Source organism: Spermophilus citellus, assembly GCF_964194105.1.
Source record: "Spermophilus citellus genome assembly, chromosome: 18".
Taxonomy (NCBI): domain Eukaryota; kingdom Metazoa; phylum Chordata; class Mammalia; order Rodentia; family Sciuridae; genus Spermophilus; species Spermophilus citellus.
Window position 1 is genome coordinate 51,956,644 of NC_138200.1, and position 14,287 is coordinate 51,970,930.

A 14,287-nucleotide genomic window follows, 5' to 3' on the forward strand; every position below is an offset into this window, starting at 1 on the left:
GGCTCGATGCACAAGACCTGAAGCCCAGCATGTATGTGCCCATGTGTGTATAATGAAGGTACCTTCCAGTAGAGTCCTGTCCCTCCACTGTTACCTCCAAGCTCCAGGCAGTAGAATACAAAAGTATTGAATAAACACATGACCAGTGAAAGAGGCAAAACTTCTGGAAAGCAAACCTCAGCCCAGCTGGATCTATACCATCAGGACCCCTGACCTTTGAGCCTGTGTGAAAGCCAAGACCCCGGGCGCAGGCAATCACCCCAGAAGAAGGGATCCCAACCCCCACCAGGACCCAGTAAGAGGTAGACAGCAGGAATGCTGAAGGAGCACCAATGGGCAAGGTGGGGGAAGGGACAGACTGGAATATTGGACACCCAAAGCATCTCATGCAAAAACAAGTTTCTACTCCCAAACCACCCCTTATTCCCACTAACACTCAACACCCCCCCCCTCCTGTCCCCAGGCCTCCCCTCTGCTCAACAATTTGCCAGAAATGCTGCCTGGTCCACAGGCACCAGGAAGACTATCAAGGGACAAAAACCTCTGATGCTGCTGCCTGTTCTTCCAGAATGCTCCTGGCCTCCCAATGCCCCCAAGAAACACCCAGGCTGTAGAAGCACAGAGCAATCAGCTTCATATTCTGGGGGCTGATCTGGAGGCCTCTGCATAGGACTTCTGCTGATAGCCCTCAATAAACATCAATCAGGCAGCAGGCGGCCCAGCTCTGCTTCATCCAGGCGATTGGTTGCCATGATGTGCTCCAGCTGCTGCCGATAGCGTTCCAAGTCCTGCATGAAGTGGGGCACTCGGGTATTATCCAGCACCCCATGGGGCCGTAGGTGATCCACATCCTCATAGGAGACCTGCAGGGAGGAAGCTGAGCTTCAGAGCTAGACAGAGCTCCTGGCTTTTAGACAGGTGGTCCCAGCTCTGCTGATGGCTCATGGCCATTTGCTCCCAGGGCTCCTTCTTCCCATCAGCCTACCACACCCACAGTCCCATGCCCATGCTATGTACCTCTAGGCTCAGACCTGGGTCTCTGTTCTTTCTCTCAACATTTTCTTTTATCTCTGCCCTATGACCCACTCCTGGCTCCAGCCTAGCCTATCTCCTGTCTTCTGATATAGGTATCCAAATGCCTCCTGAACACCTTCCCCTGAATATCTCTAAGGCACCTCCTCATAGTCAACATCTGGGTACCAGCCCAACTCTTCAGTCACCCAGGTCAGGTTCCAGGGAGGATGCTTGGACTCTCACCCTCCCACTCAGGGCAGCCACTGAGATAAAGGAATATCCACTTTCCAAAGAGCTCTCCAGCTTGACCCTTCCTCTCTAAATACATGACCACTGCCTGGTAAGGCCATCACCATCAATCTGTAAGAGTGACAGGCCAGCCTCTTCTTGCCAGCATACTCTCTTCCCTAAGACTCTCTTTTCAGTTCCCCTGCCATATAACTCCAGAGGGAGCCTTCGAAAGCAAATAACTGCACCATACTTTCTGCTTAAAGCTCCTCCAGCTCCCCACTGCTTCAAAAGAGATCCACTCTTCTCTGCCTGGCACAGAGGCCCAGCACCAGAGACTTGGTGGTCCCTGGCCATTTGTCCAGCCTCCTTCCCCAGGCCTTCCTAATTATTCCCTTAGCCTGGAATGCTCACCTCCTTTGAAATGCTGCACCTACACACTCCTATAAGCTGGGTCAAGTACCTACTTTTGATTGAATTGAAATGAAATGAAATGACTAGAAAGTCATTTCATCTCCTCTGCCCAACCCCATCCATGCTTCCCGCACCAGAGAGGTCGGACACTCAGATATCAGTCCAGCAAGAATCAGAGGTGCAAGGAATATTGCAGAAAGTGGGAGGGCAGACCGGGAACCCAGTCAGTCACCTTGCCCAGTGAGGTCAGCAGTGGGAAATCAATGGTTTGGCGGTGCCGCAGAATACGCACGATGCCGTCCAGGTACACCTGGTCCTTGCTGAAGCAGCCTGTGAGTGCAGGAGCCAGTGAGTTCTTGAGGTGGAGCCCCAACCCTCGCCTCCGCCCAGGTCAATACCCTGCGTCCTGCCCACCAGGCTTGGAAGTGTCGGTCTGGCCACGCTTGGCGCGCACGCAGTACTCCCAGCGAACGTCAGCGTCCTGCACGTAGCGCGCCAGGTCCTGGAAGAGCTGGCGGAAGGACATGCGCGCGGCGCGATGGATGGTGTAGTAGAGCAGAGCTGCGCGCCACAAGAATGGCTGCTTGCGAAACAGCACGCTGTGCAGGCTGGCCAGACCCTCCTCCGTGGGGTTGGCTGGCCGCAGCCCATACTGCAACCGGCCCTCGGCGCTGTGCCACGGTTGCTGTGCATTGTTCACGCCCCGCAGGTAGTGAGTGCCTGCGGAGAGTGCGAGGGGGAGGCTGCGCTGGGCGGGGTGTCTGGAGAATCCACCCTGCGGACCTCTAGTGGCGACTCTAGTATCTTCACGCCCCCAAACTCAGGCTGTCCCAGCCCCAGACAAACATACTCACCAAACCCCAAGCTGCGTGAAGACCCTCCAAAGAAGAACCTGCACCCAAAGGCTCATACAGACTCAGACTCATGCATGAATATTCCTCCACCCATTTCAGTATATTCTCTTATTCTCTCTCTCCCCGTCCCTATCCCAACTCATATTGTCCCTCCACCACCACCCCACCCCTGCTTCCTCCAGCTTTCCTAGAGAGAAGGAACACACACACACCACCCAGCCCCAATATCTTGCATGCCCTCATTAATCACTAGATAATCATATTGATTCCCCCAGCAAAACCACTTCTTGCCCAGGACAATAGGATTCTTTATGAGGAAGGAAAGACAGAAAGGAATAGTGATTAGTGTCCTGTGCCCTCCTTTCCAGCCTGGTCTGCCTGCTCCTAAATTATACTCTGTGTGACCTCAAACAATTCTATTTCTAGGATCTGGCCTACCACCCACCCTAGCGGGCCTGCCAGTTGGCTGGGCTGGTGGGACCCTCAGGGTTCTCCCTCTGGCCTGTCAGAGCCTCAGCAGCCTTGCCCCACTGTCAAAGGAAATCAGAGAAAGAAAAAGACATCCCCCAAAGGAACAAGAGATTAGGGTAAATCCGGAGAGTGGGCAGGTGTGTTCTGGCCTACCTCTGTGAGCGAGAGGGAGGAGGCAGCTGTTCAGGAAGGGCAAGGGCCTGTCCTCCTCCAGAGGGAAGAGGGAGAAACAAAGGAGGGGGTTACTGGGGCCCCTCACTGCCCACTCCCCAGATTTCAGCCCTTTCTCATCTCCACCCCTCTACCCCCCCTACCCATGACCCCCAGCCTGACCTATCTCATGGCGAAGCATGCCCTCCAACCAGTATTGGCGAGCTCCAGTCAGGTTGATGGCCAGTGTGGGTCGGCTATTCTCCACCATCATCACAGCCTGAGACAGCAAGTCCTCACTCAGCTGCACCACAACCTGCAGATGGCAGTGTACTGAGCCATGGTTATTAGCCTTGGGGTCGCCGTGTAGGTGGACCCATCAATGCCATGGGCAGCCAAACTAGACACTGTTCAGGGCACTCACCCTTTACCACTTCTACTCAGAGCTACCTCCCACCTCCCTGAGGCAAGAACAGGGATTTGTCTCAGATCACCTGCTGGCCAGGTGTGAAGCTGGGCCTGGGACCACCTGCCAGACAGACTGATTTGGGGCATATTAGGGGCTGTGTAGGCAGGAAAGCTCACCTCTCCAACGCAGCCCTCTTTCTGCATGTATTTGCGCACAATGGACCAAATCTGGCACTTAGTCAGCAGCTGGCCCCCGGTGGCAGCCTCAAAGTGTTCATAGGTGCCAAACTTCTCCAGAACAGCCTCAATGATTCCAACTGCCTGCACACAGGGCCACAGTAGCTTGTCAGGCTAGGTCCCCTGAGTTGTCAGGGACAGGGTAAGGTGGGCAGGGTGGACTGACCTGATGGATGAACTGTCCAGAGGCCTCACAGTACTTCTCCAGCACAGTGGTGGGCATGGGCTCCTGGTACTCGAACTGTGGGTTGTAGGTGTAATGGGACTGGAAGAACTTGTCCTTCTCACGGTCCACGTTGGTTGGCCGCAGTGCCACCAACATACAGGGGCTCTTGGTACCACCACCTGCATCCCTTCGAGTCTTAGCAATGTGGGGCAGAGAGGCTGCAGCCCGCAGGGTACCCCTACCTGCACTTCGTCCCTGTCCAGGAGGGGCTGGTCCCCGGGTGCCACGCCCTCGACAGCCAGCACTGTTTACAGTGTAGGTGCTCTCACTCCTTCGCATGTGGCCATGGCCCAAATGCAGTTTTGAGAAGGGCTGCTGCTCAGGCTGGGGCTGTAGCCCTGAGGGGACTGCCAGAGCCAGAGGCACAGCCAGGGACTGAGGCCAGGGGTACAGGGGTGGCCCATCTCGGTCTGGGCTCTTTAGCCTATGGTGCAGGGACTGGGGACTGGCAGGAAGGCTGGGGGGTGCCTGCTCATACACCTGAGCCCCCGAGTCCAGCACCATTCTGTCCTGAAGGTCACATCCAGCTGGGTCTCTCCAACTTCCCACACTGTTGACCTCTGGGGACACAGAAGGATGTGGAAACCAGCATGAGTGGGTGTGGTCAGAGGAGCTGTAGGCCCTATAGGCTCCACACTGGCCTTGCTGGGCTGTTGGTGGGCCCAAGGTCTGCTGCCAAGGGTATGGGTAGTTGTTCTCCTACCCCCACTCCAGTGTCCATTCCCTCTAGCAAGCTCATGCAAGTAACATGGGCTGGAACAAAGCAAGAGAGACAGTTTTACATACCCATCTAGATGGTACTTACTATAATTCCCTCAGCCTGTGAGCAGAGGGCAAGGACTGGGTCTCTACTCATGATTCTAATCTGTGTGCTCAGCGCTCACCCATAGTAGACAGAGAGCAGCCTCAGCTGCCTGGATGAACCATAGATAAGAGGGGTCTCAGGGGATGCCTTCTATTTACTGCATCTTCTTGGTACCACTCTCCTACATCGCTTCACCTACACATTCGTTCCTACCTGGCCTCTGTCAATTTGAATGCCTGAATGCCTCTTATGCCAGTATCTACTGTATTGCCCTCTCTTCTGGGCCATCTATTCATATCCAAATTAGAATCTGCTTTTGGGAAAGCAGAGGGAGACTTCAAATCCAAGTCAATCTCTGGCCTGTACCCTACCTGATGCATCTTCCCAGTGGTCATCCAAAGCCAATATCAGGGCACTCACCCCTGACTCTGTGCCAGGGCTCAGTCCAATCCAGTTTCTCCCAAAGACTGACTAGAGACTGCAGACTCTTGAGCACCCTTGCCTGTTCAGGGACTCAATTCCAGCCTTTCTTTTCTCTCCTACATCACCAATCTCTTCCTCTCCACTGAATTCTTTCCATCAGCATAGGTACATGTTGTTATTTATCCATCTTAAAAAACAAAGCAAAACCTGCATTTGAATCCACACTTCTCTAACTACAGCTCCACTGCATTTCCCTCCAGCTGTTCCTTGTTGCAGCACAACACCCAGAGTCATCTCTACACAGTTTCCAATTCCTTATTTCCTGTTATTTAAAGTTCACTTCACTTAGGCACATGTCCCCCACTCTCCATCAAAATTGACCTAATCAAGGTGATTGACAGTCTTCATATTGATCATCAGCACTTCACACAGTTAATCCCTTCATCTTGGAAACTTGCTGTCCATTTCACTTTCCAAATACACTGGAACTTAGTTCTTTTTCCATCTTACTGGCAGTTCTTTCTTAGTCTTCCTTGCTGATCATCCCTGTCTCCCCAAACTCTTAACACTATAATGGCCCAGGACTTGTCTATGGGAACTACTCCCTTCTCCATTTATGCTCATTCCCTAAGTAATCTCATCCACTCTCATTTTTTTTTTGTTTTATTTTGCTTTGGTGCTGGAGATCAAACTCAGGGCTAAACATGCCCTATACCACCAAACTATACCCCCAGCCCTCACTTTCAGCCCTCAATATGAGTCATCAGCTCAAATTTCTTGCATAAACTTTAGACAGGTATTGCCAGTTTTCATACAACATCTTTGTTTAACAGGCATCTCAAACTGCGTATGTCCTTTGTCTAGAAAGCCCCCTTAATATAATGACACTAATAGAAAGTGACTTCCCTAAAATCTCTGCACAAATATCAAGATCTTAGAAAAGGTACCCTAGCCAGGTGTAATCCCAGTCACACACAAGTTCAAGGCCAGCCTCAAAAATTTAATAAGATCCTGTCTCAAAAAATAAAAAAGGCTAGGGATGTATATCAATGGTAAAGTATTCCTGGGTTCAAACTCCAGTACTGGAAAAAAATCACCTTAATGCACCTTTATAAAATAATAAACTTCCTCCCCCATCTCCACCACAATCCACCCCCAGCCAGGAATTATTGTTTTCCATAGCACTATCATCACCTAAAGTGTACTGCTGTAAGCTTTATATTTTTATGATACATCTGACAGTTACCTGTTTTCACCTTTCTGGCATTCACAGCGGTATCCCTAAAACCCAGTGCCTGACCCAGAGCTCAATGAATGAACTCAAGAGCCCTTCTTCTCAGAATTAGAATAACCAGCACTTTGCTTCCTCATTTAGACCTATATTCCCCCCTCTTACTCCCCCCCCCTCCAGTGACCAGCTGCTTTCAGGTCTCAGGTTTCAATCCCCTAAACTAACTGAATAGTTTCCTGGACTCCACACTGGTCTTCAGGCTGCTACCTGGACAATTCCCTTCCATCTTCCCTTCTTTCATTAGACCTACCTCCTCGCAATACGCCTGTTTCTTTCACGTTTCAGGTCCTTCCGCCAAGAATGCCCCCGCAATATCTCCCTGGAACAAACTCTTAACCATTTTCAGGGCTCCGTTTGGGCCTCACCTCCTCCGGGAAGCTTTCTGGGCGTCTACAGGGTCCCAATGCCTTGATGGTTTCTTTACCGCCCTAGGCAGTCACTGTTAGAGCTTGGGTCCCTGTCCTCCTACCATCCCTCGAACTCCCGGTGGGTAGGGACCCGTCTGATTCGCCCTCATGTCTCAAGCACCCAACACCAGAGGCAGAATGAATGGCTGGATTGGAGAGGAGCCCTTGACTACTGAAGGCGTGGTGTGGTTCCAGATGAGGGGTGTGGCCCGCGCCTAGAGGTTTACGTTGAAAAGCCAATGGGGACCGAGAGATCCAGGAGGGGCGTGACCTGCAGCCAATAAGCGGTAGGGGGATGGGCGAAGGGCGTGCCCAATGGAGGGCGGGGCCAGAAGACAATGGAGAGGGGATGGGGGGTTCTCTGGTAAATCAAAAGGGTCGCACCGCGCGCCTAGTCTCGGCCTTGGGGTTTGGGTGGGGAGTTCGGTCCGCGTGCCGCGCCCCCACCTGTTTGTTCCTCTGCTTGCCGCCCGCGGTTCTCGCTCCGCAAAGCGGGTCGCCCGCCGCCCAGCCCGCGGGAGCTGACGCCGATGACGCAACGCTCTCCGGCGCGCGCACGCTCTCACGAAATCGGGAGGAACCTGTCAATCTGTGGCGACGCGCACCAAGAGGGTCTGAGAGGGCTGAGTCCAGCACCACGCCATGCCACTGGGCGGGGTGTAGTTGTCGACCCGTCCCCTTGAAGAGTTTCCAGGCCCCGGCTGGGGGCGGGACTCAGGGAGGGGGAAGTACTAGTCATTGCCTGGGGGTGAATACGTGGGCAATCTGTGTACACGACCGGAGCCCGAGTACTCCGGAACGCAGTCCACAGAGAGGAAAATGTCTGGATAGGTGAGGCGCTGCCCATATTGCCAGGACTGCAGCCAGGATATCTTAGGCGTGCATGAACCCCCTAAACTTCACAGAAATTTTTATTTCATCCCTCTCCTTTCCCAGCACATAGAGATTCAGGCGTACGTGGCTAATATTTTATTCTGCATGCACGGGAGCTTCAAGAGCAGGGCCCCGAGGGAAGACAGGAGGAGAAAGAGGGCGTAGGCGCTGGCACCAGGCTGAAGAGTGCACGGTGGCCCGTGAGGGGCGAAGGCGGCGAGCCGTCCTGCAAGGAGATGAGTGCAGCCTGACGCTGCTCTCGGGACACGTCCCCACGCAGGTCCAAAAGGGCAGAGACATGGTCCTCGCTGTATAGACACCAGAGGTGCATTGGCCCTGCACTTCCCTCCCCTGGCTCCTCCCCCTTCCCCGCCCCACACGGTCCCCTCACCTCACGTCGGGAAATTGTTGCCTCAGGCCTGCCACCTCAAGGCCAAGCAGCGTGGGGTCCCGCAGGTTCAGCAACTCCCTCAAGGCGAGCAGCACCGGCGCACAATGCGAGTTCTCCTCCAGACCCTGGGCACATTGGAGTGGGGTTTCAGATCGCCCTAGGCTCCCACCCAATCACTGAGGCTCTTGCCCGTCTGCCCTCCCAACGAGCTCTCACCAAACCGAGGAAAAGCTCCTTAAGCTGGGCGGCATCGTGCCGCAGACGCTCGGCAGCCTGGGTCCGTTCGTCTGCATCCCGGCACACTAGGCGGCCTTGCATCAGCGCTCGTAGGTACTGCAATACCACGGTGCGCTCTGCCTCTGCCAACAGCAGCTGCAGGGTAGGTGATCAGAGGGACTATATCGCCTCTCCCATCCGACTGCCCCCTCCCAGTCCTTTCCACTGGACGCACTTTAACCGCCGGGCTCCTCACGCGCCAGAAATCCCGGCAGAAGCGCGACGTCTGATCGCACACACAGTCCAGCAACTCAGAGCTCGACAGCCACCGGCGCGAGGGCACAGACTCAAACAGAGGCTGGGGAAAGAATGAGAGGAACTGGAGCTGGAGATATGAGCCGATCTGGCAATCCCTGCAGAGAATCCCAAAGGTACACCTTATCTCTCCCATCCTTATTCCGACGGGAAAGAAGCCTCACCTGGAGCTCCACTTGCAGTGCCTCCAATACCAGATGGCAGATCCTCCTCTGCAACTCGTCCAGCGCGGCTTCTATCGGAGCCAAGATCCCTGAAGCCACTCCGTCAGGTTGCAGGCTGGACACTGAGGAGCTGGACCAAAAACACGACTTCAGGACCAAGGCCAAGGCCTGAACGGGCCTAGGTGGTTCAGCCACTCTTACGCCACCTTGTGGCGCAAGTGTGTGGCGGGAGGGGGTTCCCTGCCCCTCTGAAGGTCTCAGGTACTGACCAAGCTAGGAGGGGTATTCTCAGAAGCTAGAAGAAGCTCACAGCCCACCTGTTCCTGCCTCTAATTCACGATGTGACCTTGAGAAAGTCCGTTTTTTTTTGTTTCTGCTTCCTCGTTTATAAGGGAAGGGAGCTAATCCCAATCAGGAGGAGCACAACTCAATCATTAATTTGTCTGTTCTCCCTACCCCCATCACAAAGAACACAACACTCAAGAGGAAGGTAATTTTTCTTATTTCTGTCCACAAATGTAACTTCAGACATTACTGGGCACAGAGTATAGCCTTGATGAATATTTGCTGAAGGGATGAATAATGGCCCTATGTGCCAGGCACTGTGGTAGATATTATACATCTAATATCTCATGTGATTCTGAGACCATTCCATTATTACCCACAGAATACTAATGAGAAAATCAATACTCAAGAGATATTAGGTTACTTGGTCATGTAGATAGTAAATAACAAGACTAGGATTGGAACCCCTGAGTTTTATGGGCTCAAAGTTCTGAATGGCCTAGTGTGGGTGGGTGAAGGTGGTTTTTCTTGGGGGCCTTCTAGTACCTCAATGCTGTTTGGTGGTTGAAGGCTGCCAGGAGGTAGGGCACATAGTGAGGGGCCATGGCTTCCCCTCTGAGGTGATCTCTGGAGAATCGGATTAGAGCATCACTGAAGCTGCAACAGAAAGATGTGGCTGGACTTTCTGCTACTGTGGTACACCCACAAACCCAGCCCTGGTACTCCTGCCCGAATTCCAAATCCTGTTTGAAGGATCCCTTTCCCATTGGTGTATACTATTCACTCAAATCCCCTTTAGGCTGTCCTGGGAGCAGAGTGGGGATTGGGAATGGGTCCATGCTTGGCAGACCTCCTCAAGAATGCGCCCAGTTCTGACAGTGCCATGCCATGCATCCGCTGCTGTAGCGACTCACTGACCAGGCTGGTCACACGAATGTTCTCAGCCAGGATCTATAGGCAAAAATAGGCAACCATCAGCAGAGCCCTGAGCTCTGCCCTCCTCTCTGGCCATTCTCACCCACCTGCAGTACGATGGCTGGCATTGGTGAGTGGTAGAAGCCAGATGGGTCTGTGTTGGGCTCCTGCTCCCGGCCCCACTCAGCTATTTCCCCATCCAGTGCCTTCTGCAGCCACTGGGCCACACTTGCCTAGGAGAAAGAGCAAATGGCAGCAGGGTGGCAGGATGTAGCAGGGTAGTGACCCTGCCAAAGACAGGAAGGCTCTGAACTCTACAGATAAAGGCCACAGCTGATGGGCAGAGTGTCTCTTCCCTAACTACTTACCTGGACTTTGGCCACAAATGTTGCCTCCAGCTGTTCAATGTTCTCCAAGGTCAGGAGGGGCTCCAGCTGGGAAACATCAGCCTCAGGCCCCAACTCCAGGCTCCCCATCATTTCCTGCCTGGAGATGGGTGGCTCTGTGTCACACTGAGTTCTCCCCCACCTCTAATCCTCCCACTTCTTGCCAAGGACACTGACCCCAAGTACACGTGCAGTGCCCAATGCAACAAGGCGAAGGCATCAGCAGCTCCCAGCTCAGGCCCTGCAAGGAGTTGCTGCAGGCTGTGGCGCAGGCCATTGTGCAGGGTGTGGGCCCAGAGCTGCACCACTTTGTAGTGTGGTGGGCAACAGGGTGCTACTAGTGCCTCTGCTGTGGCCAACTCAGCAGGAAGGGCCACTTGCAGAGCCTCCAGCCACCTTGCTAGGGCTCCTGGTTCAGGAAGTGTGGTTGTTGAAAAGTGGACTTGCTCCAGGCCTCTCTGTAGTGCACGCAGACAGCGTTGCCGCCAGTCTCGGGGAGCCTGCCCCACAGGAGTTGTGCGCCCAGCCTCCACTTCTGCCACACGAATAGCAGCCACCAGCAGGGCTGGATCTTCCCTTGCCAGCTTCCTGGCAGCCATTGCAGCTGTCTCCACAGCCTGGCTCAGTGCCTCAGCCAGAAGGCCCAGGCCCTGGAAGACTGGCAACTCAAGGCCCCCCAAAGGTGCCCATGTCTCTTCTTGCAGCTGCTCCAATTCCCGCAGGCTCACATATGCCTCCAAGAGCCTCTGGGCATCAATCAGGGTCTGCGTGTGGGCCATTGCAGCCGGCACTGATGGGGGAGAGAAGACAGATTTGGGTCTCAGCCTTCCCCCCTGTGCAGTGGATACAGCAAGGGATACTAAGGCCCTGAGACTGGAGTGTTATATAAAATGTTTAATAACCAGTACAGTATTGACCAATTTGAAAGGATCCAGGCAAAATCCTAGCAGCCTGGTGGGTCATATGCAAACACTTGAGCTAAGAGAACAAGAAGAAAGCCATTCACCTCCAAATATATACACCTCATTAGATAATTATTTCAATATGTTAGCAGTATATTAGTTCAGGCTAGCCACAGCCACTTGACTGGATTATCCTCATTCAAACATTCCATTCATGGGAAACCCAGGATGAGCTGATTTCACATGCTGCTTCATATGCCATTTGTGTGTTGTTGTTTTTTGCGGGGAGGGGTACCAGGGATTGAACTCAGGGGCACTCAACCACTGAGCCACATCCCCAGCCCTATTTTGTAATTTATTTAGAGACAGGGTCTCACTGAGTTACTTAGCACCTCGCCTTTGCTGAGGTTGTCTTTGAACTCGTGATCCTCCTGCCTCAGCCTTCCGAGCCACCAGGATTACAGGTGTGCATGATCATGCCCAGCCATGCCATTTTTTTTTGAAATTTTATTTATTTTTGTGATGTTGGGGATTGAACCCAGGGTTGAGAACATGCTAGGCAAGTGCTTTACACAGAGCTATACTTCCAGCCCCTCATATGCCATTTGAAGCCTGGTTTATTCTCTGGCTGGTTCCTAGTGCATCTCTCCATGCAGTCTCCCCACCAGAGCCCCAGCCCTTGATCAATGGTGGGCATTTGTGGACTCATTATTGGAAGCTGAGGCCCAGAGTCCTTGCATACTCACCTGCCTGCAGCCGGGGCAGCAACTGAGACAGGGCCTGTAGTTGCTTGTGTTGGGAAACCTGCTCCCGAAGGGGCTTTAGGCTCTGTGAAGCCTGGGCCATACTCTTGAGCAACTTGTGGGCCTGGCTCAGGGCTTCACGGGTTCCCTGCACAGCCTCAAGGGCACGGGCCAGCTGCCACACACCAGTCTGCACACCTTCCAGATATGACTGCACCACTGACTGTGAAGAGAAGAGCCAGTGAGTCCTGGGCAGCCCTAAAGCCCACTCCTAGTTCTGCTGTTCCTTGTCCTATGCCTACCTTAATACGGGCTTCTAGGGAGCAAGTACGCTGCACCTCTCGACTGCGGTACTGGCCCAGCCTGGTCAGCTGTTCTGGCCGGTAGAAGATGCCTGAGGCCCACTTGAGTGCTGCACCCCTGGCCAGCTGCTCTGCCCTCTCCTGCTCTGGCCACTCAGGCCCTGAGCAAGAAAAGCCTGGGCAACCATGTCAGTCAGGGAGGGCCTGTGGCTGCCAAACATGCTGCCCTTCCTGTTCCCCAGTCCATTCCCAGGACAATCCACTCCTCTTTGTCCTGTAGAGATCCAGGCAGACCTGGCAGGGAGGACCAAACCCCACATACCCATATTTCTTGCCATCAACCCTTCCACAACCCACCCACCAGGGCTCATACCACAGGGAAGTGCAGGCTTCATTTTGTCCTTGGCCGCTGAGTCCATCACGGGTCTGGAGGAGTTGGAAATGAAGTGGGAGCAAGGATGAGGATCTGGGTTAGAGAAGACAGAGTGGATGCTCCTTGTCTCCTTTAGGCTGTTGCCTCTGTTTAGGCTCCGCTGAAGAGAAGGGAGGTTCTTGCCCAGCCCCCTCAGGAAATGAGAGGGAGGCCAGTGTGATGGGGGAGGCACCTGGGAGGCCTTCACTTGTTGGGTTGGTGGGATGTGCCCCTGCTGATGCCAAATGGGGCAGGGTGGAAACAGGCCTCACTTGGCATCTGAAAGACCCTGTTCCTTCTCTGAGATGGCCAGGACAGTTTGGTACAAAACTTACCAGACTTGACCAGATGTCCAGTTCTCCCTCCTCCACAAACAGCCTTGACCTTGAGAATGACCCTCTAGCCCAGGCAGAACTGGGCACGCCCTTCACTGTTCACGGGGCCTGGGTGACTCCAACCACTCTGGCACACAACAGCAGAATTCCTCTCCCCAAGGAAGCCTCTCTTCCACTTCCCAGGCCAGAAGCCCCTCCCTCCCCAAGGCAGAAAGGAAGGAAGCTGAGTCTCTGGCATTTTATTCCCAACAGGAAAGAGCATCTGTACTGAGGTGGGGAGTGCTGGGCGCCACTTCCCGAGGGGCGGGGGTGGGGTGCTCTACTCCCCGTGATTATCAAGTCTTGACAAGCCCTGTTAGTGCTCAGAGCAAAGACGTGAAGTAGATTCAGCCTCAACCGGGGATGAAGGGTAAAGTGTGCCCTGGGAGGAGGCTGTGTACCTCTCCACAGCAGAGGTCATAGACTGTAGTGAAGAGGGAGCACAGTGAGTGAGGCAGGACAGAGGTCTGATGGCTGTGTTAATTCTGTGAGTGATAGGAGCCATGGAAGGGACTACAGGATAGTAATGATTTAGTGGATATTTGGTGCAACACCCAAATCCATCCTTCAGGGCAGAGGCCCTCATTCCCCAGCTGCCCATAGTGTAATCTGCTGAGGTTTCACAGCTACCAAGTGTAAGGCTCTGAATCAATACTAGGGTACAAAGGCTGGGTACCTGAACTGAAAATGTAACTCAGTGGTAGAGTGCTAGCTTAGCACAGATGAGGCCTTGAGTTTGATCTCTAGAACTGCAATAACAACAACAACAAAGACTGGAACGCCTCAGAAGGCCTACCCTAATTTCAGAGCTATCTTACTTATAATTCCGCTTGTCTTACTCCCTTACCAAGGTGGATCCTCAATAGACTTGATGCCAGCAAATCCGTGTTTCAAAGTCTGTTTCCCAGAAAACTTGACCTAAAATAACAACAGTAATAAGTAATAACCATGTTAAAAATAACAAAAAGTCAGGTTCCATGGTGCTCTCCCATAATCCCAACTAATTCAGCTGAGGCAGGAGGATCGAAAGTTCTGTCTCAAAAATTAAAAAAATAAAAATAAAAAGGGCTAGGGCTATAGC

The 14,287-nt window shown here is 53.3% G+C and overlaps 2 protein-coding genes across 7 annotated transcripts; both read right to left on the minus strand.

The window, feature by feature from the left end:
- Positions 1-611: 611 nt before the first annotated feature.
- Positions 612-7,765, minus strand: MATCAP1 (microtubule associated tyrosine carboxypeptidase 1). 5 transcript variants are annotated; one of them, XM_081273870.1, is made up of 9 exons: positions 7,376-7,765; positions 6,772-6,840; positions 5,228-5,417; positions 3,943-4,562; positions 3,717-3,860; positions 3,315-3,447; positions 2,071-2,376; positions 1,889-1,986; positions 612-863 (listed from the first exon to the last, which is right to left on the minus strand). In XM_081273870.1, the coding sequence occupies exons 4-9, from the start codon at positions 4,504-4,506 to the stop codon at positions 699-701; spliced, it is 1,410 nt and encodes a 469-aa protein (XP_081129996.1). In that variant the 5' UTR covers positions 4,507-4,562; positions 5,228-5,417; positions 6,772-6,840; positions 7,376-7,765; the 3' UTR covers positions 612-698. The 5 variants fall into 5 exon arrangements, with proteins under 5 accessions (XP_081129996.1, XP_081129994.1, XP_081129995.1 ...); XM_081273868.1 differs by lacking the exon at positions 5,228-5,417; XM_081273869.1 differs by lacking the exon at positions 5,228-5,417 and having other exon boundaries at positions 6,772-7,143.
- Positions 7,766-7,882: 117 nt separating this feature from the next.
- EXOC3L1 (exocyst complex component 3 like 1) lies at positions 7,883-13,334 on the minus strand. 2 transcript variants are annotated; one of them, XM_081273858.1, is made up of 14 exons: positions 13,168-13,330; positions 12,794-12,886; positions 12,421-12,596; positions 12,122-12,341; positions 10,651-11,263; positions 10,456-10,573; positions 10,195-10,320; positions 10,023-10,123; positions 9,719-9,829; positions 8,888-9,017; positions 8,644-8,766; positions 8,409-8,564; positions 8,193-8,317; positions 7,883-8,109 (listed from the first exon to the last, which is right to left on the minus strand). In XM_081273858.1, the coding sequence occupies exons 2-14, from the start codon at positions 12,837-12,839 to the stop codon at positions 7,920-7,922; spliced, it is 2,235 nt and encodes a 744-aa protein (XP_081129984.1). In that variant the 5' UTR covers positions 12,840-12,886; positions 13,168-13,330; the 3' UTR covers positions 7,883-7,919. The 2 variants fall into 2 exon arrangements, 1 of the variants encoding a protein (XP_081129984.1); XR_014019623.1 differs by lacking the exon at positions 7,883-8,109 and having other exon boundaries at positions 8,409-8,551; positions 13,168-13,334.
- Positions 13,335-14,287: the final 953 nt, after the last annotated feature.